This window comes from Macrotis lagotis, chromosome X (genome assembly GCF_037893015.1).
Source record: "Macrotis lagotis isolate mMagLag1 chromosome X, bilby.v1.9.chrom.fasta, whole genome shotgun sequence".
Lineage (NCBI taxonomy): Eukaryota > Metazoa > Chordata > Mammalia > Peramelemorphia > Peramelidae > Macrotis > Macrotis lagotis.
The window spans coordinates 157,857,458-157,880,174 of record NC_133666.1 but is presented as its reverse complement, the minus strand read 5'-3'; the positions used below and the strand labels follow the sequence as shown (position 1 = coordinate 157,880,174).

The following is a 22,717-nucleotide window of genomic DNA, read 5'->3' as shown; positions in this document are numbered from 1 at the left end:
CCCTACAGATGTATTTTCCAAGAACAAATTATATGCTAATAATAAATAAATTATAAAGTATTACTAAAAATGCAAGGTAAATTTGTAATATTTATATATTTACTTATCACCTTGAATTATACTTTCCCACCAGTGCTCATGGGTATAATAGGCACCAAGTTAAAGAATCTGGATGGTAAGACACACTTGTAGGGAATAAATGTTGCTAAGGCAATTAAAAATTTTGGAACTGTGAACTTAAATGTATATTGTTTTCTATCTCAGGAACTGTCCATAAAAATTCCTTGATGAACTTAGCCTTTGTGTGAACAAATGCTTTCACTGCTAAACTAAAATAATCCACACTTTCTAGATTGATACTCCACTGGACAAGTGTTGATACATTGGACCTAACATAAGGGGATTAGATTTCCACAACTTCTAATAACTGGATCCTTTGCTAGAGATCGCTGAAAATGCACTTTTCTCCATACAGTTCTTTATCACAGAGCATTAATTCTGAAAATATGCACTTAACTCAGTTGCCCCAAAAAACCCACAAGAGACAGTACACAAAACAAAATTGGTAACATGCAAAAAGCATTTCTTCTTGCTCATAATTATCTAGAATTCTGTGACTTTTTATTTTAACATCTCAATTAACATCTCAATACTGATTTCAGTCAAAAGTCACTTTTCTTAACACATGAAATCTACAGTACTTTAAATACTTTACTCTTTTTGTGGATATAATGAATTTTTTGATACATTAACACCAACAGGGGCTGCAGACTTTCCTACCGGAAATTTATCTAACACCTTTATTTTCTCACTAAGCTAAGTTTACCATTGACTATCTTTGGGAGAATGATCTCACCCTAATCTCAGTTGAACACCTAAAAACCTCTTTAAAATGGCAGGATGAATAAGACTAGCAAAGCTTCTCATAGGATAATCAAATGCTTCCCTAATTTTGTCACTATGCTTCTTATCTTTTTCTTTACTGAGCATCTCCCCAATTGTATGGTTGCCAATGTGAAAGTGAAAATGAGGTTACTAATAAAATATTGCAAATGCTAGAAGTTGAGAAAGGTAAATATGTGAATGTTGAGATTTCCTATTGTTTCAGAGTAATTTTCTTTTTTTTTCTTTTTTTCGGTTTTTCGGTTTTTTGTTTTTTTTTTGCAAGGCAATGGGGTTAAGTGCCTTGCCCAAGGCCACACAGCTAGGTAATTATTAAGTGTCTGAGTTTGGATTTGAACTCAGGTACTCCTGACTCCAGGGCTGGTGCTCTATCCACTGCGCCACCTAGCTGCCACTGCGCCACCTAGCTGCCCCCAGAGTAATTTTCAAGTAAGCGCAAATATAGTGTTTGTTGCAAGGACCTTCTTTCTATTTAAAATTTCATTTGCATTAAAATTTCATTGTTGCTACTATCCTCTGTAGGCTTTATAAAGGGATATTAGTTGGTGAGTTAGATAGAATATCTATTCCAAGTATATTAAGACTTTCCTTGACTGAATGGGCAGATAAGAATAATTTGTTCCATTGACTGAAGCAGGCATTGTAGATAACTTAGAGCTTGATCAGACACTGAAGATGCCAAGTTCATCTACTACATCTGGATCACTGTCAGCCATCTTGACTTTGGTACTACCTCTGGACTTTGATGACTCAGTAAGAGAGAGTGATGACTTCCCACATCTCTGCCTCACTTAAATTCAGTTCACAGGCAAGTCAAGACGTCACCCATGATGTCATTGATCCTCTTCAAAAATGAAGGATCTGGGCAGCTAGGTGATGCAGTGGATAGAGCACTGGCCCTGAGTCAGGAGTACCTGAGTTCAAATTCGGCCTCAGACACTTAGCTGTGTGGCCTTGGGCAAGCCACTTAACCCCATTTGCCTTGCAAAAACCTAAAAAAAAATGTTCAGTAGCAAATTGTGACCTAGATATTATTGATTTTTGAATTTTTTCTTGAATACTTTGATTTTTCCATTAAATTCTTTTTTACATAACTTTTAAATTTCATTTGTTTAATTCTTAGTACAGTATTGTCATTTATTATTATTATCTTTTTTTGTTAGGTTTATTTCATTCTGATAGAGAGTTTAAATATCTTCTATTTTTGATCTTGTATTTATTTTTTTTTAAGATTGAGGTTTTCCTACATTAATTTTGTTGTAGAATTATTGGGAAGATATATGTTTTAAATTTATATATCATTTTTTTGTTGAACCTTTCAGCATAATTTAAAGATGAAGCTTAACACTTTTGATGTTTTCTATTTTGAATTCTGCTTTTATTTATTAATTCCTCCCTTGCTTTTTATGATTTGGCAGGAGCATGACAAATTTTAGACCACCCTTTAATTTTTAATCTTCTGAAATTTTTATTGATTGGATATGTTTGATGTAAATATATTGTTTGGTTCTGATTTTTTATGTATTCTTTAACTCATTTTCATTTTATTGGAGAGGTAATTTTCAGTTGATGTTAAAAGTTATTAGATTTGTCCTCTCTTCAATAATTCTATTAGATGGGAACATACTTTTTTACCCTTATTGTTTCTATTATTATTCCACATGTAAAACTACTCTAATAAAATTATATTACCTTATATTAATGTGTTTATGTTTCTTGATATTGAATTTCCCACTTGTCAATGATAAAATCTTTTGATTTTACTTTTACTTTTTACTTCTCTTCATCTTTTTTTGCCTTAAAAATAAAGAGTATTAAAAATAATAAAGAGTATTTTTAATAAATACATCAATATAAACAACTTAACTTGCTTAACAATTATGTAGAAATTAATTTCTTATATTAGTCAAGCAAAACAAATCTTCATATAGATCATGTCTAAAAATATATCTCATAACCTTGAGTTCCTCTTCAAACTGTCAGAAAATGGGTAGCATGTTTTATTTCTTGTTCTTTGGAATTATGTTTAGTCATTTCATTAATCATAGTGGCTTGGTATTTCTTATTTTTCTTTGTAAAAATTGATTTTATTGTGAATTTTTTTCAGATTCTGCTCACATTATTTTGAATTGGCTCTTATATTCTCCTCAGGTTTCTTTGAAAACATCCCCCCCCCCCTTTTAAGACAATGACAGTCATATACCATTTTTAAGCTATTCTCCAATTGATAAGCACCCCAATTAGCATCCAGTTCTTTGCTAGTACAAAATGAACTATTATAAATAAATAAATGAATAATCTTTTAAATACATACATAAGAGAAAGATTTTATATATATATATATATATATATATATATATGAATATGTATATCCCTTTTCTCTTCTTTTGATCTCCTTGGAGTATGTGTCTAATTTAAAAGTTATGCACAATTTAGTTACTTTTAAAAACATGTTTTCAAATTGCTTGCCAGAATGGTGAGGGCATTTTATTGCTCTATCCATGGTGTATGAATTTGCTTGCCTTGCCATAGTCTCTGGAATAATTGTCATTTTCTTTTTTTAATAATCTTTGCCATTCTGTTAGGTGTGAGGTAGAACCTCAGGGTTATTTTTAACTTACATTTTTTTCATTATTATCTCCCTCTTTTTAAACATTTTTTAAAAATTAAAGGCAATGGAGTTAAGTGACTTGCCCAAGGTCACAGCTAGGCAAATATTGTGTCTGAGGCTGGATTTGAACTCAGGTCCTCCTAACTCCAGGGCCAATGTTCTAGCCACCTAGCTGTCCCTCCCCTCTTTTTTTTAATCCTTTTTTTTCTGAAATAGTTTCCTGTAACATTTATTGCAGCATAATGCATTGAGAGGTTCTCACGTTTTATCAGCAACTAGTTTATTTTAAATTGAGAAGTATATATTATTTTAGGTACTTACTGCTTGACTTCACAGCTTTTCTTGTTGTTTGAAGGCTTTCTTCAAGTAGACATGTATTTTAAAATAGCAGCTTGGGTATCCATATTACCTTCTGTAAAGCTTATAGAGTTTTTCTAAGTATACAATTCTGGGTTCATGTCTTGTACATCTTAATTTTTTCCATGTTGTATCCCAGTTTCATTATTCTTTTGGAAGCATTTTCTTGACTAATCATGACTTCAAAGAATCTGTGAAGAAGTCTGCTATCCACTTCTTGTCAGAGGTAATTATTTCAGGGTGCAATATTAATATATTTTCACATATGACTAATGTGTTGATTTGTTTTGCTTGATTGTATATTTATTATGAGAGTTATTTTTTTCAATTTGGGAAGGAAGCTAGCAATCGCCCATCTTGTAAGAAGAAAGAAGAGAGGGTCATTGAAATATTTAAAAATATATAGACATAAACAGAAACAAATTCAGAAACATGACTTTGATATTGAGGCATTGAATTTATTAGTTATGTAAAAGGAAAAGCAAACTTCATGGAACACAGATTTATATTTATATGTACAATACTCATTATCTACTCTGCTTTCACACAAAAATGCTGACATCACATGTTTGAGTTCAGTTTTTAAAAGAAGTGAGTTCTACATATCCTTGCAGGTGCTATTGAAATTATTTCCTACTGTTGTAGTGCTGGAAGTTTAAGGTAGCTGGATATTTATCTAGAAATCTAGATAAGTTATAATTTGACTTCTTAGAGTTTTACTAACTCTTTAAGCTATTCTTTAAGGTATATTATATATTAGTCAGGTTTCTTTTCTATTCTTTTCCTCCCTCTCCCTTTCCTCCCTCCCTCCCTCCCTCTCTTCTTTTCTTCTTCTTCTCCCCCCCTTTTTTACAAAGCATTGGGGTCAAGTCACACACTAAGTAAGTATTAAGTGTTTGAGGTCATTTTTTGAACTCAGGTCCTCCTGACTCCAGGGCTTGTGTTTCATCCACTGTACCACCTGGCTGCCCCATCTGTCTTCTTTCTTTTCTTCCTCCCTCTCTCCCTCCCTCCCTCCCTCCCTCCCTTCCTTCCTTCCTTCCTTCCTTCCTTCCTTCCTTCCTTCCCTCCCTCCTTCCCTCCTTCCCTCCCTCCTTTTAATTGTATTGGAACTATTTTTTACTTTCCTCATTTTGAAAGTATACATATATATATATATATGTATATATATATATATGTTTGTGTATGTGCATGTTTAGTTGTTTTTTTTCCTTCTCTCATATCTTCTCTCTCTCTCTCTCTCTCTCTCATCACACAGGTAATTATTAAGTGTCTGAGGCCGCATTTGAACTCAGGTCCTCCTGACTCCAAGGCCGGTGCTCTATCTGCTGTGCCACCTAGCTGTCCCACTTTCTCTTTTATTTATTAGAGAGTATGGATTATGGATAGCCCAACTCTTACTGGTCTTTCAGTACCACCACAGACCAGTATGTCTGCAGTGTATGTGTTTGTGTGTGTTTCTATACACACATATGTGTATAGAAACACATATACATGTTTTCATACAAATTTTAAGAACATATTCTTTAAAAAATGATCTTTCCCACAATGGTCTGTGTTATTTATCTTCCCTAACTATACCCATGGTCTAACCTTTGTTTTTGCTTATCTGTATGCATTTAGTTATATTAAAATAATTTTTATGTGGAAAAAAGTTTCTAAGAATAAATACTTGCCATTTCTATGAATGTTTTTTCCACTAAAGTGTTAAAACATCTTGTTTAATTAAAAAAAACAAACCTATTTTCCCAGGGTCTTGGCATCACTAGTCCCATTTAATATGTAATTTTGATTGCCTACATGCTGTCAAATATAGGTTGCTAAGAGTGACAGATTACCCTTCTATTATAGCACCCACTTACTGAGCAAGTAAATTTGTGTCTTTCAGAAAGCATCCATATTTATTCCTGTATCCTTAATGAGAAATGAAAGAAGAAAAAAACCATTACTTTCCCTAAGGAAATTTTGAGAACGTTTCATCTTTACTTTCAGAGTATAATTAAAAATGAATGTAGAGTAGAGTTTTGGAAAAGCATTACTGAATAAGAAAAGAGCATTTAACAGTCAGTAGGCACATATATATGTATATATATATATATGTATATATATTTGCAAGAATACCCTATTTCCAGTGATTATGCTATATTAAACTAGTTGAAAATTGCAATAATACGATTTCTAAATATTCACAATACTTTCCAACAATTCATTAGTTCTTCCTTAGGAACTTTTTAAGGCCATTATCATTACCATTTTTATGAATGAGGAAAGATAAAACCTGGCAGCATTCTCAAGGTGACATAACAACACAATGACCCTTTCAGTAGTTCCCAACTCCTGGTCTTGTTTTCAATTGACTAATTTGGTCATTGAGTGGTTAAATATTATTCTGACTAAAAGAATTATATTCTAAAAAAATTTTTATATAAATTTTAATGATTTCATTCATCAAAATTTTATTATGATATTATATTGTTGTTAGGATTTTTCATATATAAGGAAGGTTACTAGGATAGGAGAGATGGAAACCTTAGGGTAAGACTCCCTTCTTTGAATTTGTGATAGAGGAGAAGATAGCTGGTATATTAATCATATGCCCTAGATTAAAAAAAAGATTGATGATTTCTTTTTCGATTTCTGGAAATAATCTTTCTCACTTCCTCTCCTAGTTGAACACAAATATTATTTAAAAAAGCAATAAAGCCAAAACATTACAATGTTGTAATAATGTACAATGTTTATAATAGTTTGTATTTTATTATGAGAAGCGATATTGTATGTTTCACCCCCTTTTTCATGGGGAATATGACTTTTCTTTCAGTTACTCAGAGTTCTGTTTACTTGTAGTAAATTCTTATGTCTGTTATTGTGAACAATGTACATATTTTCTTTTGATTGTAATTATTTTACTTTACTTCAATTCATACAAGTCATATTTTCTATTATTTGCATATTCAATTTTTTTCAAATCTCAGAGAAAAAAGATAGGTAGAAATTCCTAGACACTTTTATTGGGGATATTAGCCCAAGAGATGTTAAGATTCTTTTCTGAATTAAATTCTGAAGACACAAAGTTAAACAATTCAGATAAGAAAGTAGATGAGGGAGACTGAATGTGAATGTACAGGGATATATAGAAAATTGGTTGGGGGACAATTTAGAATGGGTCAAAACTGGTGAGTGAGAAAAGCTAAAGATTATCAATAAACTCTACTATGTGGCTTAGGGAGCTATCCTAAGCTAGCTGATAAAATGGAGAGTAGTGAATCTAGAGTCCTGAGTTCACATGCAAGCCTCAGACACTTCTTATCTCTGTGACTGTTTGGCAAATCACTTAATTGCCTCAGTTTTCTCAGCTTTAAAATAGGGATAATAATAGCTTTTATATTCCAGGGTTGTTGTGAGGATAAAATGAGATAATTATTTGTAAAGCACTTTGCAAACAAAGTATTTTTTATAAATATTACCCATGACCTGGAACAAGCAAGGCATAAAAAAGAATAGGTTTTCTTATTTGTTCAATAGAGAACAAGGACCCACGTTGAGCCTCGTGTGGTAGTATTGACTTCCCTTTGTCTCCCTGCCCCAAGAATGAATAGCAGTGACTGTTCTAGACTTCCTGTTGTGGGGACATCACCAGGTAGGAATTAGCTGTAAGATGGGGACAATATTAGCATCTATTTCCATTTGTTATGAGGATCAACTGAGATAGAAATTCTACCTACAACACAAGGAACAAAGGAATAAAGGGGATCATTTATTAAGTTCATCAACAGACAGGAATATTTCCAAATACAGAGAACAAAAGAGAATTATATGTGAAACTATGAATATTTCATTCAGCTTGATTTTTAAAATATATTAATAATTAATATATTAATTAATTAATTAAAATATATTAATAATTCCTTCCTTCCTTCTTTTCTTCTTTCCTTTCTTAGAATTTCCAAGAAAGGGACGGCTAGGTGGCGTAGTGGATAAAGCACCGGCCCTGGAGTCAGGAGTACCTGGGTTCAAATCCGGTCTCAGACACTTAATAATTACCTAGCTGTGTGGCCTTGGGCAAGCCACTTAACCACGTTTGCCTTGCAAAAAAAAAAATAGAATTTCCAAGAGAAAAATCCTCACCCTATAGAGAGAGAAGGTTTTAAACCTTGGGATTTGAGAATACTTATGGAAGCAGTCTATAAGCACTAAGCTTCTTCTGTGTATACTATGCACTTGATATATGGCTTTCTGATAATGAGTCATTGTGTTTATTTAGACTAATCACTGGATGCCCCCAGAGTTCGTCAATGGCTCATATTTCCATTTTGTAGATGAGGACATTGAGGCAAACAGATTAAATGAATTGCTCAGGATCACACAGCTAGAAAGTGTTTGAGACTGGACTTGTATTCAGGTCTTCCTGACTCCACATCCATTGCACTATCCAAAGACAGGTGCTATTATTATCTCCATTTTATAGTTGAGAAAATCAAGTTGACTGAAGGTAAGTGACTTGCACAGGGTCATACAAATTGCTAAGTATATGAGTTCAGATTTGGACTTAGGTTTTTCTAGCTGCCTATTTTTACACAGCTAGATTTCTCTCCAAAGAGATTTTTACTAATTTGTAATTCTGTCAACAATGAATGGGAGGTACTTATTTTTCTATAACTTATGTAGGATTGAATCACATTTGAAAATTGTTTTTTTCTCTGAAAGTTTTAATATTTTTTTCCAAATTGCATTCATGTAGGAACAATTTTTAACTTTAGTGGTTTTTTTTTTTTTTTTTTTTTTTTTGGTTTTTACAAGGCAGTGGAGTTAAGTGACTTGCCTAAGCTCACACAGCTAGGTAAGTGTTATGTATCTGAGGTCAGATTTGAACTCAGGTACTCTTGACTTCAGGGCCAGTGCTCTATCCACTGAATCACCTAGCTGACCTTTAACTTTAATTTTTGAGAAAAATTGAGTATATTTTCTTTTCTTCTCTCTCTCTTCTTTCCTCCCTGAAATAGTAAGCAATTAGATATAGATTATGCATGTACAATCAGGCAAAAAAAAATTCTGTATTAGCCATGTTGCAAAACAAACACAGATTACCCCTCCAAAATCTAAAGAAAAATAAAGTTAAAGAAGTATGCTTAAATCTGCCTTTAGACTCCATAAGTTTTTCCTCTGGAAGTGAATAGCATTTTTCATCCTAAGTCTTTTGGAATTGTCTTAGATCATTGTTCTGCTGAGAATAAGTAGGTCATTTTGATTATCATATGAAATTGCCATTATAATATTGTATATATTATTATATATAGTGTTCTCCTGGTTCTGTGCACTTTACTCCTTATCAGTTCATTTAAGTCTTTCCACATTTTTCTGAAAGTATCCTGCTCATCATTTCTTATAGCACAGTAGTATGCTATTACATTCATATACCAATGAATTTCCAGTTCTTTGTCAACACAAAAAGAACTGCTACAAAATTTTTTTGTATATGTATTCTCCTCTCTACCCTTTAAAAAAATCTCTTTGGGATACAGACTTAGTACTTCTATTGCTGGGTCAAAGGTATACACATATCTATAACTCTGTGGCATAATTCTGAATTTCCTTCCAGAATGGTTGAATCAGTTCTCTCCCACCAACAATGCATTAGGGTCCCACATTTTTGCATCTCCCTAAACATTTATCATTTTTCTCTTTTATTAGTCAATTTTATAGCTGTGATATCTAAGAGTTGTTTTAATTTTCATTTCTCTAATCAGTAGTAATTTAGAGCATTTTTTTCCTATGACTATAGATAGCATTGATTTCTTCATCTGAAAACAGCCTGTTCATATTCTTTGATCATTTGTCACTTGGGGAATGACTTGTATTTTTTATAAATTTGACTCACTTCTTTATATTTTTGAGAAATAAGACTTTTATCAGAGCACTTGGAGTAAAAATTATTTCCCACATTTCTTCTTTACTTCTAGTTTTAAATTTAATATAATCAAAATTATCCATTTTAATTCTAAGAATGCTTGCTAATTCTAGTTTGTTTATATATATATATATATATATATATATATATATATATATATATATATATATATATTTCCCTTATCCATAGATTTGACAGGTGAGTTATTGCTTTCCTAATTTGCTTATATTTTTATGTTAAAATCATGTCCTCATTTTGATCTTATCTTGGTATACAGTTGGTCTACACTTAGTTTCTACCAAATAGTTTTCCAGTTTTCTCAGCGGTTTTTATCAAATAGAGGGTTCTTGTCTGAAAAACTGTATTCTTTGGATTTTTTTGTGGTACTTTAATACTATATCTCCTTATGTATTTCAGCTAAAAATCTGTGATGTTTATACTAGTTTTTAATCTCAATCCAGTATTTTAAAAAAATTTATAAATCAAATGGTGAAAACTTCTTTTGACAATATAAGAATAGTAACTTTTAAGTTATTGGAAATTGAGACATGTTGCCACCATATTACAATGAATATTATCATGTATATTTATTTTCTGCCAATATAGAAAATATTTTATTTAAATAGTATTTATTTTATTTTATTGAAATAACATTCAAATATACATGATTTTCATAGTCTTATTATTTTAAGTGTATCCTTACTTATATCCATTATACATTAGGAAGAATTTTTGCTACTAGATTGTATTGTAAAATAGTCCCTAAATGTAATTCAGAATAAATATAGAATCACCAATTTTACTAACGTATCTAGCTCTAATTTCTTTGTTTTATTTTGTTCTTCTAAATACTTATGATGGGTAGCTAGATCATGTAATGAATAGTACTGGCCTTGGAATCAGAAAGATCTGAGTTCAAATGTGATGTCAGAAATTGGTTATGTGAACCTGGCTAAGTCACTTAACTTGGTTTATCTCAGTCTCCTCATCTGCAAAATGAGATGGAAAAGGGAATAGAAAACCACTCTACTATCTCTGCCTTAAAAACCCCAAGGGAGGTCACAAAGAGTCAGAAGTGACTGAATAACAACTGAATAGCAATAACAAAAAAGCTTATGGTATATTAGAAATTTGTGCTGTTTTGCACTTTCCCCCTCCTTCTAACCAGCTACAATATTTTTAATTCAGATTTACAGTAAATAGTAGGTCTAAACACCTATTCATTTGAGCCAATCATGGTGCACTGTTAATCAAGTTGTCTTTGATTTCATAAGTGTGGGTATTCCATCTTTTCATTTTTTTTTTTTTTATGAAAACCTGCCCTGTGCTCATTAGGTTGTTTAATTACATTTGCAGTTAAAATAAATATCACTCAGTATCCAGCTCTAATGATGAACCTCTTTGAACTTTCTTATGCTGCCCCTTAGATGGCACATATAGTTTGTTAGTCTTTTATTTAAAATCTTGATACTTTAATATAATTTACCAGAATTTATACTCCACTAAAATAATATTTGAGAACTTAAGGTTGATAATGTAACAGAAAAGGACTTTTGTGGAGAGAGTGTGATGGTTGATAAAATTGACTCCTATTTGGTACATTAAAGATTTGTAATCTCATTGGCATTCCTTCCACAATACAATGCAGATACCAATCCCTCTGTTATTTAGAAAATGATTTGGAGTTGTTGCTAAAACCTCATCATTCTTCTACTAATCTGAAGATGAGACTCTACACTATTATAGGTCCTTAGACAATAGATAAGTCAAATTACCAGATTGACCCCAAAATTATCCATCTTGTAAAAAAGTAACTGTTAGAATGTTTATTCTTCCTGCATGACTTGGGAAAAATTATAGTTATACTTCTATCCAGGATAGGGTATTAGAGCAAACCTTACTAATTTACATACATATATAACATATTCTTTCATGGAAATTTTAGAAGTAATATTGAGAACTGTGATATATCCTTTAAGTATGAATTGGTTAAATAAGAGTAAAATGTAGCTTTCTTTTAGAATTTTAAGTTGGTGCTTCTTTGTCTTTCCTTCCAAACAGTGCCTTCTAAAAAGTCTTAAGTATTTTTTATAAAAAATATGCTATTTGTGAAAATAAGAGTCACACATTTACTTTAAGGAAATAAAACCATAGTGGTCCATTATTTAACAAAATATTTGAGTAAATGATGTCAAATATATTAATTATATTGAATACCAAATATTTAATATATAAAAATATTTATATTTTGTAGCAATAAGGAACCTCTTACAAAGTAGATATTCATTGGAACTGAACAAATTGTAGGATATGATTGTGATAGAATATTATCATTCAGTTAAGAAATAACAAATATGAGAAATTTAGAAAAATATAGCAACAGTTGTATGAGCTTGTTGAACATTGAAATAAACAGTACATTAAATGTAATATAAGAATTTAAATGAAAAGTTTACTAAAACAAAGTTCAACTTTGAATAATCAAAACACTGTAATACAGAAGTGAACATATCTCCTTAACTTTTGGTGGAGAAGCAGAGATTTATGAAAGTTTGACATGTTCCAATTTGTTCTCTGATTGTTTTTGATTAACTGTTTTCTTTGTTTACAAGACAAGAATTTAGTGCCAAGTAGTAATATATTGGTTGTGGTGCGTAGCCGAAGTGATTGTTACAAATCCCCCCCAAATCCTTAAAACTTATTTTTTAATAAAAAAGAAATATCTATTTTTAAATGAAAATTCCAATAAACAATAGTACAATTCTTGCCAATTGAGAAAATGTTTAGCTTCACTAAAATGAAATGAAATGAAATTTTCTTTATTTTTGACATACTTTTTTTTCTCTCCATAATTCTGCAGCCGTCCTCAGAAGGTGTGCTTATGTCCATTTCTGCCAGTACATCCTTTAGATATCTCTACCAACCTTTATATAATTCAACATCCAGCAGAGGTAAGTACTTGTGGGAAATAATGGAAGTCAGAGATATATACATACATACATATATATATATATATATATGTATATATGTATATTTTCCTCTCTTTAAAATAGAAGAAAACTTTAAATCAGTTTTTTTAAATGAATTTTAAATTTCTTCTCTTCAGTTCCATGTCACCCTTCTCTAACCTTACCTGAAGACTAACTTTATTGAGAAAATTGAGATCATTCAACATGTGCTCTCTTTTCCCTTTTTCTTTATCTCAAAACTTTAACTTTTTTATCCTGTTCTTGCCTCCTTTCCTTGTATTCTGTGACTACTAGTTAGTTCTTTCCCTTGGCAAATGTTGAGGTGTTATCTTTAGTGAGGTCCATGCCTCTACATTTGCTATGGATTCTATCCCCACTGGTCTTCTCCAGAAGATTTCTCCTTCAATCATTTCCTCTCTGTCTTTCCTAAGTTACCCTCAATTGTACTAAAATTATCCCGGCTGTACCCTGAAGCTATTATTTCATATCTTTCCCTTTCACAACCAGATTTCTCTGAAAAAGTTATCTACATTAGATACTTTATACTTCTTTTTCATTCAACTTTTGCATTCTGGCTTCTAAATCCATAAAGCAACACAAACCAGCCTGAGCCTTCCCACTAGGAGGGATGTGCCACCATGCCCAGCCAAAGTGATATTTTAGGTTTTTGCAAGGCAGATGGGGTTAAGTGGCTTGCCCAAGGCCAGACAGCTAGGTAATTATTAAGTGTCTCAGACCAGATTTGAACCCAGGTACTCCTGACTCCAGGGCTGGTGCTTTATCCACTGCTCCACCTAGCCGCCCCTAAAGTGATTTTCTTTCTTGTACTCAATAAACTCCTCTATATTGTTGCTGCAAGATAAAATATAAACTGCTTTGTTTAAATCTTAAAAGCTATTGCAGCCTCACCGTAACTTCTCTTTCTACTTAGCTTCATTGTTTACTTTCTTTTCTATACTTTATGGTCCACCAACAAAGCACTCCATTTATCTTTATTTCTTTGTGTTGGCCATCCCCATGCTTGAAGTATACTTCCTTCTCATATCATAGATTCAGCTCTTCTTTTAAGATGCAACTCAAATACCACCTTCTGTGTGAAACCTTCCCTAGTTCCACCAGTTGCTAGTGTACTCTTCTTACTATGTATTAATTCTTTTTATGTTTATTTTATTTTTCTATTTGTACTTGATTTTCCCCTCTCCTCTGTGAGAGGAGAGATTATTTCATTCTTTGCATTTGTAATAGGTATATAAAATGAATACTTTTTGATTGATGTTTTTCATATGACAGTCTTTTTGAAAATGGAAAAATTAAAAATAAAATTTATAGATTATAAGAGTTTAGAAATGTATGTTTATCTGCGTAAAATTGCTTTAACCTTTTAATTAAAGGAAAACAAAGTCTTACGGACAGTACCTCTGCTTGCTGCATGCCTTCCTCAGGACAAGGTTAAGGTCAAGATTGGCCGACGCTTCAGTGAAGAAAGGTAATTCCATCTTTAATTCAACTCCTGTTTTGCTGTTTTATATATATATATATATTTTTTTTTTTTGTATTTTTTTTGCAAAGCAAATGGGGTTAAGTGGCTTGCCCAAGGCCACATAGCTAGGTAATTATTAAGTGTCTGAGACCATATTTGAACCCAGGTACTCCTGACTCCAGGGCTGGTGCTTTATCCACTGTGCCACCTAGCTGCCCCTTGCTGTTATATTTTTAGATATTTTGAAATTATGACATGAATTTGTCCACCAACTATACTTTCTCAGGGTGAGTGGTTTAACTAATCCACTATAACATGAATTCTTGTGTCTTATGAAGTATATTATAACATATTTTAATTATATAGAGATTTTTGAAGTGATCTTATTGACAGGCAAAATAAATTAGACAAGTTGATATTTTTAACCAGCCTAAAAATTTAGCAGCAGCCATTCCCCAAATTAGAACTATTATAAAAATGGTTAAATCTTTTTCTTTATAGCCCTGGATTACAGAGCATTTTCAATGTATCCTTTTCTCTTAGTATTATCCTACATCTTTTCATTTCAGTGTTTTCTTGATTCCTGTGTTGCTTCATCACTTCAAAATTCTGGGGTCCAGAATTTGTGTAAAATAGAGATATATTCCTCAGTAGAATTTTAGCCTGTAAGCTCATAGACTACATTTTATTTGTCTTTGTATTCTTAACGGTTGGCATGGTGACTTGAATATAATAGATTCTTAATATATTTGTTGGATTGGATTGGAAATAATGCTGGTACACATGTGTATGAGAGAGATATTAGGCTATAATAGATAAATTGATGGATATGGAGTCAGGAAAATGTTATTCCTCACCCTTGCCACTTACTTGCTGGGTGATTATGGGCTAGTCACTTAATCTCTCTGAATTCCATGATTATACACTATCAGTTCTGACCTGTCTTATATTTGTACACTTTGGAATATATTTATATACTTTGCCTGAGCCTTTCTACTAGGAAGAATGTGTCCACTATGTCCAACCAAAGTGATTTTCTTTCTCTTACTCAGTAGACTCCTTTATACTGTTGATGCAGGATAAAATAGCTTAACCCTAAACTTTTGCAATTAGTATGCCAATGAACTCACAGGTATTTGATGTATTCTTATAGGCACATACATATTATGAATGTAAATATTTTTAGCTCAACATCAACATAGTCCTCTGTTGCTTCATCCTGTTGAAATCCCCCCTTGATTATAAGGCAGTTTTGGTGAAGAGTAAGCATTGGTGGGCCCTAAAAAGCTAAAAAACTTTGAGCTAGATATGAGGGATAGTCTGAATGTGTTATACAAGAATAAAGTGGTTTATCACCAAGTGTTGGTCACTAGATGATGAATCATTTGACCATGGCAAACTATGAAACAAAATGAAATGCAAAATGGTCTTTAGTACTACATGAGCCCCTTCTGCTTTTACAATGCTGGTGTTATATTTGTTAGGCAAAGGGGACAGAGAATACTAAGAATCATTGTAGTCTACCTAGAACAAATACATTAGGTACTCAATGTGAGACTTTTGCATGCTTATTAGAAGAACTAAATGACTTCTGTATTGTTGAGGTAAAGAGATGTCAGGACTGGTGGAGGACTTAGCATTGTTAAAGTCATATGTCAGAAGACTGACATATGTGAGAAAGTTTAGGAATGAGGGGGGAAAACTTGGAGAGCATTTTTTTTTAAAGATTTTATTTATTTTGAGTTTTGCAATTTTCCTCTTAATCTTGCTTCCCTCACCCCCCCCCCCCAGAAGGTAGTCTGTTAGTCTTTATAGAGAGAAATCATATCCTTTTTTTAAAAGATTTTATTTATTTTTGAGTTTTACAATTTTCCCCCTGATCTTACTTTCTTCCCCCACCCCCCACAGAAGGCAATTTGTCAGTCTTTACATTGTTTCCATGGTATACAATGATCCAAATTGAATGTGATGAGAGAGAAATCATATCCTTAAGGAAGAAATATAAAGTGTAAGAGATTGCAAGATCAGACAATAAGATATCAGTTTTTTTTTCTAAATTAAAGGTAATAGTCCTTGGTCTTTGTTCAAACCTCACATTTCTTTGTCTGGATACAGATGGTATTCTCCATTGCAGAGAGCCCCAAATTGTCCCTGATTGTTGCACTGATGGAATGAGTGAGTTCATCAAGGTTGATCATTGCCCCCATATTGCTGATAGGGTGTACAGTGTTTTTCTGGTTCTGCTCATTTCATTCAACATCAGTTCATGCAAATCCCTCCAGGCTTCCCTGAATTCCCATCCCTCCTGGTTTCTAATAGAGCAATAGTGTTCCATGATATACATAGACCACAGTTTGCTAAGCCATTCCCCAATTGAAGGACATTTACTTGATTTCCAATTCTTTGCCACCACCAACAGAATTGCTATGAATATTTTTGTACAACTGATGTTTTTACCCTTTTTTCATCATGTCTTCAGGGTATAGACCCAATAGTGGTATTGCTGGGTCAAAGGGTATGCACATTTTTGTTGCCCTCTGGGCATAGTTCCAGATTGCTCTCCAAAAAGGTTGGATGAGTTCACAGCTCCACCAACAATGTATTAGTGTCCCAGATTTCCCACATCCCTTCCAACATTGATCATTGTCCTTTATGGTCATATTGGCCAGTCTGAGAGGTGTGAGGTGGCACCTCATAGATGCTTTAATTTGCATTTATCTAATAAGTAATGATTTAGAGCAATTTTTCATATGATTATGGATTGCTTTGATCTCATCTGTAAACTGCCTTTGCAAATCCTTTGACCAGTTGTCAGTTGGGGAATGGCTTTTTTAAAAATTTGACTCAGTTCTCTGTATATTTTAGAAATGAGTCTTTTGTCAGAAATACTAGGTGTAAAGATTGTTTCCCAGTTTAGTACATTTCTTTTGATCTTGGTTATAGTGGTTTTGTCTGTGCAAAAGCTTTTTAATTTAATGTAATCAAAATAATCTAGTTTGTTTTTAGTGATGTTCTCCATCTCTTCCTTACATGAGTAAGGAAGTAAATTGCTTCCTTTTCCATAGATCTAACAGGTTAAACTACTTGGAAAGCATTTTAATAAAGATGATTAGAGGCTGAATATGTTACATTGTCAGTGATATGTACAACAAATCTCCTGAATAGAAACAATAAATAAATGAAGAGCAAATAGAATGCAAACCTAACACAGAGGCATGGTATTTTGGTGATGGGAGAAATAAATTACCAACACATCTTCCAGAACTTGCTAATAATTTCTTAATGATTATATTAAAACATATACAAACATATACTATATATACTTATATATATATATGAAGATAAACTAATAATTTTTATCAAGTATTTCATTAATTTTTTTTTTTATTTAAAAAATCCAGACTTCTCTCTTCCCTTTCCTATGGAACCATAGTCATTATAACAAGGACTTTTTTAAAAAAAGAAAAAATTAAAAGTAGAAATAGAGAAAAAGTCAGCTAAACAAATAAATTACATCAAAATTGACAACATATTTAATATTCCATATTTGTGTTTCCCAACCTCTTCAAAAGATCAGAGTAAATCTTTTTATATTTATTCTTTGAGGCCAACCCTATTTTTTATAATTTAACTTATATTGTTTTGTGCATATCCTTTCCAATTACATTTTCTTGGTTCTGGTTAATTTACTATGTATCAGTTCATGTAAATTTTCCCTTGCTTTTCTGTATTATTATTATTATTATTATTATTATTATTATTATTAATTATTTTTGGTTTTTGCAGAGCAATGGGGTTAAGTGACTTGCCCAAGGTCATACAGTAAGGAAGTATTAAGTGCCTTAGGCTGGATTTGAACTCAGCTCTTCCTGACTCCAGGGTCAGTACTCTTCACTACCACCCAGCTGCCCCTTGTTTGTTATTTCTTAAAGCACAGGAAATTTTTTCCAAATTGATGTACATCTACTTTGTTTTAAGTTCTTTGCTGCAACAAAAAATTTCTACTATAAATAGTCTGGCATTTATGGAACCTTGTTCTTATCAATGACCTTATGTGAAAAATTTGATGCAAATTTTTTTCCAATTAATTTGCTTCACTCTTAATGCTATATGTGTTATTTTTTTGTTTTTTTGTGTGCAGTACTATTTCAATTCAAAAATTATCTATTTTATCTTTTTGTAATTCTCTCTCTATTCCTTGCTTTCTTTGCAATGTATCTTTTATCCATTGATCTGCTTTTCTTTTAATTTTTTTAATACAGGATAATTCATATTTGAGTCGCATATTTAATTTATTGCATAATATGCAATGTCTTTGATCTTAAATCTAATTTCTCCCAGACTGCCTTCCAGTTTTCTTAGTACTTCTTATTAAAAGGGAGTTCTTTTCTAATTTTCATTGCTTCTAATTCTCCTTTTTTTCTAGTTCATTTTATATACCTATTTCTTATTTTTTTAAAAGCACAACTAAATACTTTTCATCATTTTACTTTATAATTTTGTGTAAGGTCTTCAAGTGCTATTTTTAAAATTTATTTCTACCTTTATCATTGCTTCGTATAATATGTTATATCTTTTATCCCTTCAAATGAATTTTGTTATTCTTTTTTGGTGGTCTATAAAGTGTACTTTGATAGTATGATAGGTATAGCTTTAAAATGGTAAATTAGGTATTTATATTATCAGGACCCAGGTGTGAGTACCAAATATTCCTCCAGCTATTAAAGTTCTTTATTTCTTTGATTGAATCTATACAAGTACTATACTGTACTTTGGTAGAATCAGAAATATTTTATACATTTTCAAATTATTTTAAATAGTACTTCCCATTTTAGTGTTGCCTGGTAGACATTAATATTATATAAAATATATTGATTTTTGGGTTTATTTTGTAGCCTTCAAATTTTCTGAAATTAATTTTCTTAGTTTTGTTTGCTGATTATCTTATACTTAATTTGATGATTATCTTTACTTATATTTACCTATTTAATTATATTTCTTTATATTTATCTATCACCTGTGGCAGCTGGGTGGCATAGTGGAAAGAGCAATAGAACTAAAGTCAAGAAACTAGAGTTTAAATATGACCTAAGATACTCAGATATGACCTTGGACAAATTACTTAACTGCTGCCTAAGTTTCCTTAACTGTACAAAAACATTTCAGGCTTCTTGTGAGGATCAGATGATATAATAATATTTGTGAAATACTTAATGCAGTGCCTAACAAATAATATTATTTGTCATTATGTAATGCCTTTCTCATTTTCCCTAGTCCCCTTATCTTGATGACTTTGATTTCTTTTTCTTGTCTTGATATTGCTAATATTTTTAGAACTATAACAAATAATAGTAGAGAAAATTAGTATCTTTGCTTTACTCTTGAATTCATTGGGAAAACTTCTAATTGATCAGCAGGCATTTATTAAGATTGTCCTTGCTCTCAGGGAATATCTCCTCATTTCATATAATGCTTGCTTTTGGTTTTAGGTAGAAATTTCTTAGGATATTAAAAAAAGGTCCCTTTATTCCTCTAAACCTTCCATTCCAGGTGTAAATGAATAATTTCTTGGCTAAATTGTTATAATTTATTTATATATTTTAATTAATTAATTAATTCTTGCAGGGCAATGGGGTTAAGTGACTAGTCTTATTTTAAAATTTTGATTTGATATTAATGATTTTGATCTATAGTTCTTCTTTACTTTAGTATTTACCAGTTTAGATATTAGGAATATATTTTCCTTGTTAAAGGAGTGTAGTAGCACATGTTCTCAATTTTGAGGATGATTTGTGTAGTATTGATATTAATTCTTTAAAAACTTCATAAAATTTTCTTATGAATCTGTCAGGATCAGGGTTTTTTTCTCCTTCCCTCTTTGATGTTTCCTTACCAGAAAGAATTCTTTATATGATCTTAATATGGGGTCTGAAGATTCTGAAGATCACCTGGTAGGAGAAGATACCAGACATTGAGGTCCTTTCTCGAGCTAAACTACCTAGCATTTCAATATTACAGAGAATAAATCTATGAGGGACTGGATACTTTGTTCAAGTGCCAGACATACACTTGCTCAAAAAACTATTTTTATAGAGAGCTCACACAGGGCAAGAGTTCACAAGGGAGTGAGAAGAAACAATGCCAGAACACCCTGAAGGTCTCATTGAAGAACTTTAGAATTGACTGTACAGCATGGCTGGCTTGGGACTGCCCAGCATGACATGCTCTCATCAATGAGGGTGTTGCACTCTATGAGGAAGGCAAAATTGAAGCAGCTTAAAGGAAATATGGCATACTTAAGTTTAGAGTACTCACCCCAGGTGTTCACATGGACTATTTGTGCCCAAACTGTGGGAGAGAATTCTGAGCTCGTATTGATCTGATCAGCCATAATTGGACACACTGTATTTTGTCTCAAACATTGTGATGTCATTTTGTCCTTCGAAAATGAAGGACAAGAACCAACCAACCAAACAATATGGAGTCTATGTTTTTAAAAATATTTTGATAACTAATTGAAGAGAAAATGTTCCTTTGTAAATTGTTTTTATTTTATTTTATGAATTGAAAGATATTATTTTAAGAATGGGTCTATAGGTTTCATCAGATTGCCAATGGAATACATAATAGGAATGAGATAAGAAGTTCTACTTTATACCAAATTCTGTTCCCTTTTTCTGAGAGTGAATTATTTAAGATCTCTTATTTTGTCATCATTGTCTTTCACAGAATTATAAGTTATTTAGTGGGTTTTGTTCCTTATCCTTGTATTATAGGATTTCATTATTATTGAGTCCCTAATTAGATCTATGTATTTTCTTATATTCCCTGAACTGATTGCTATTTTTTATTGTAATTGGGTTTGTAAAGGATATGTTAACTATTTTTGCCATTTAAAATTTATTTGTGGGCAGTTAGGTATTACAGTGGATACAGTACCAACCCTGGAGTCAAGAGGTCCTGAGTTCAAATCCAGCTTAGCTTTATACCCTTGGGCAAGTCACTTAACCCCCCATTGTTTTAAATAAATAAAATTAAAAAAATTTATTTGCTATATCTTGATATATAATTTATAGGCAATTTTTATAAAAGACACATGTAATTCTGAGACATGTAATATTCTTCAATAGTCTCACTTAGAAGATGCCATAAATCTTTTAGTTTTAATTCCTCCAGCAATTTCTTAAATTCTGCATTTCTCATTTTGTTTATTTTTTGTCAGATTTACTCTTGTTTGGGAGAGGGATATTAGTGTCCTACTATTATTCTGTTTCTATCTACATCTTAATATTTCAATTATTTTTTCCTTTTTTTGAATTTAGATACAATCACATTTGGAGCATATGAATTGAATATTGACATTGATTTGTTTACTATGATTCCTTTTAGAAAAATGTGATTTTCTTATTTATCTCTGTATTGTGAATTTCTTTTTTTTTCCCTTTGTCTGATAATATGATTGCAGTTGCTCTTTTAAAATATATTTTTACTGATAACTTTTGTTTTCACACCACAAAATTTGTTCAAATGGCTTTCCTCCTTCTTTTAGAGAATAATTCTGCAAGTAATACTTTTTTAAAAAAATAGGAATAGTAATAAATCACATCACGTATATCCTTTGATTCTAAACCTCTTTTCCTCCCTTTTTATTTATGTTCTCATTATGCAATGTACTTTTTCAATTATTCCATCTCACAAATACATTGATTCACCTAAAGGGAGAGTTGTGAAGTTTATACCATGATGTTTTAGGTCAGTTCCTCCTCTATCACTTCTTTTATCTCTCTCTAAATTCTTTTCCACTTTATTAAAAAAAAATCCCTTAATGGTTGTTGCCATTTAAATTTCCATAGGCATCTTTCTTTTTCTAGTTTTTTCCTTCTTTCAATAGAACTGTGAAACTAAGGATAATTTCTTTCATTACTTGTGATTTCCTTGGTAGTTATATATATTTTTGCACTATTTTTCTATTGCTTGGAGTTGTTTGTAGGTCTAATATTCTGTTTATGACTTTTTTTCAAGAATACTTCAAATGCTTATCTCCCTCCCTCCCTTCCTTTTTCCTTCCTTCCCTCCCTCCCTCCCTGTTTTCCTTCCTTCCAATTTTTTTTTTTTTTTTTAGTTTTTGCAAGGCAATGGGGTTAAGTGGCTTGCCCAAGGCCACACAGCTAGGTAATTATTAAGTGTCTGAGGCTGGATTTGAACTCAGGTACTCCTGACTGGTGCTCTGTCCACTGCACCACCTAGCCGCCCCTCTTCCTTCCTTCCTTCCTTCCTTCCTTCCTTCCTTCCTTCCTTCCTTCCTTCCTTCCTTCCTTCCTTCCTTCCTTCTTCCATTTTTATAATGATTACATTCAAGTTTATAGGTTATGTCCTTTTGGATTGCATCATAAGCTCCTTTGATTTTCACAGCATTTCGTTTCATATCCTTGTAAACTTTCTACTGGTTGTAGAATAGTCTTTTGAATTTGAATTTCCATTCCTTTAAA

The 22,717-nt window shown here is 31.9% G+C and overlaps 1 protein-coding gene across 1 annotated transcript in view; it reads left to right on the top strand.

Moving 5' to 3' along the window:
* Positions 1 to 22,717, top strand: part of DTWD2 (DTW domain containing 2) — a 152,847-nt gene that overhangs the window by 26,284 nt on the left and 103,846 nt on the right. Inside the window, exons 2-3 of the mRNA XM_074202062.1 lie at positions 12,640 to 12,730; positions 14,140 to 14,234. Of these exons, the coding sequence (XP_074058163.1) occupies positions 12,640 to 12,730; positions 14,140 to 14,234 (186 nt within the window). The remainder of the gene's footprint in view (positions 1 to 12,639; positions 12,731 to 14,139; positions 14,235 to 22,717) is intronic.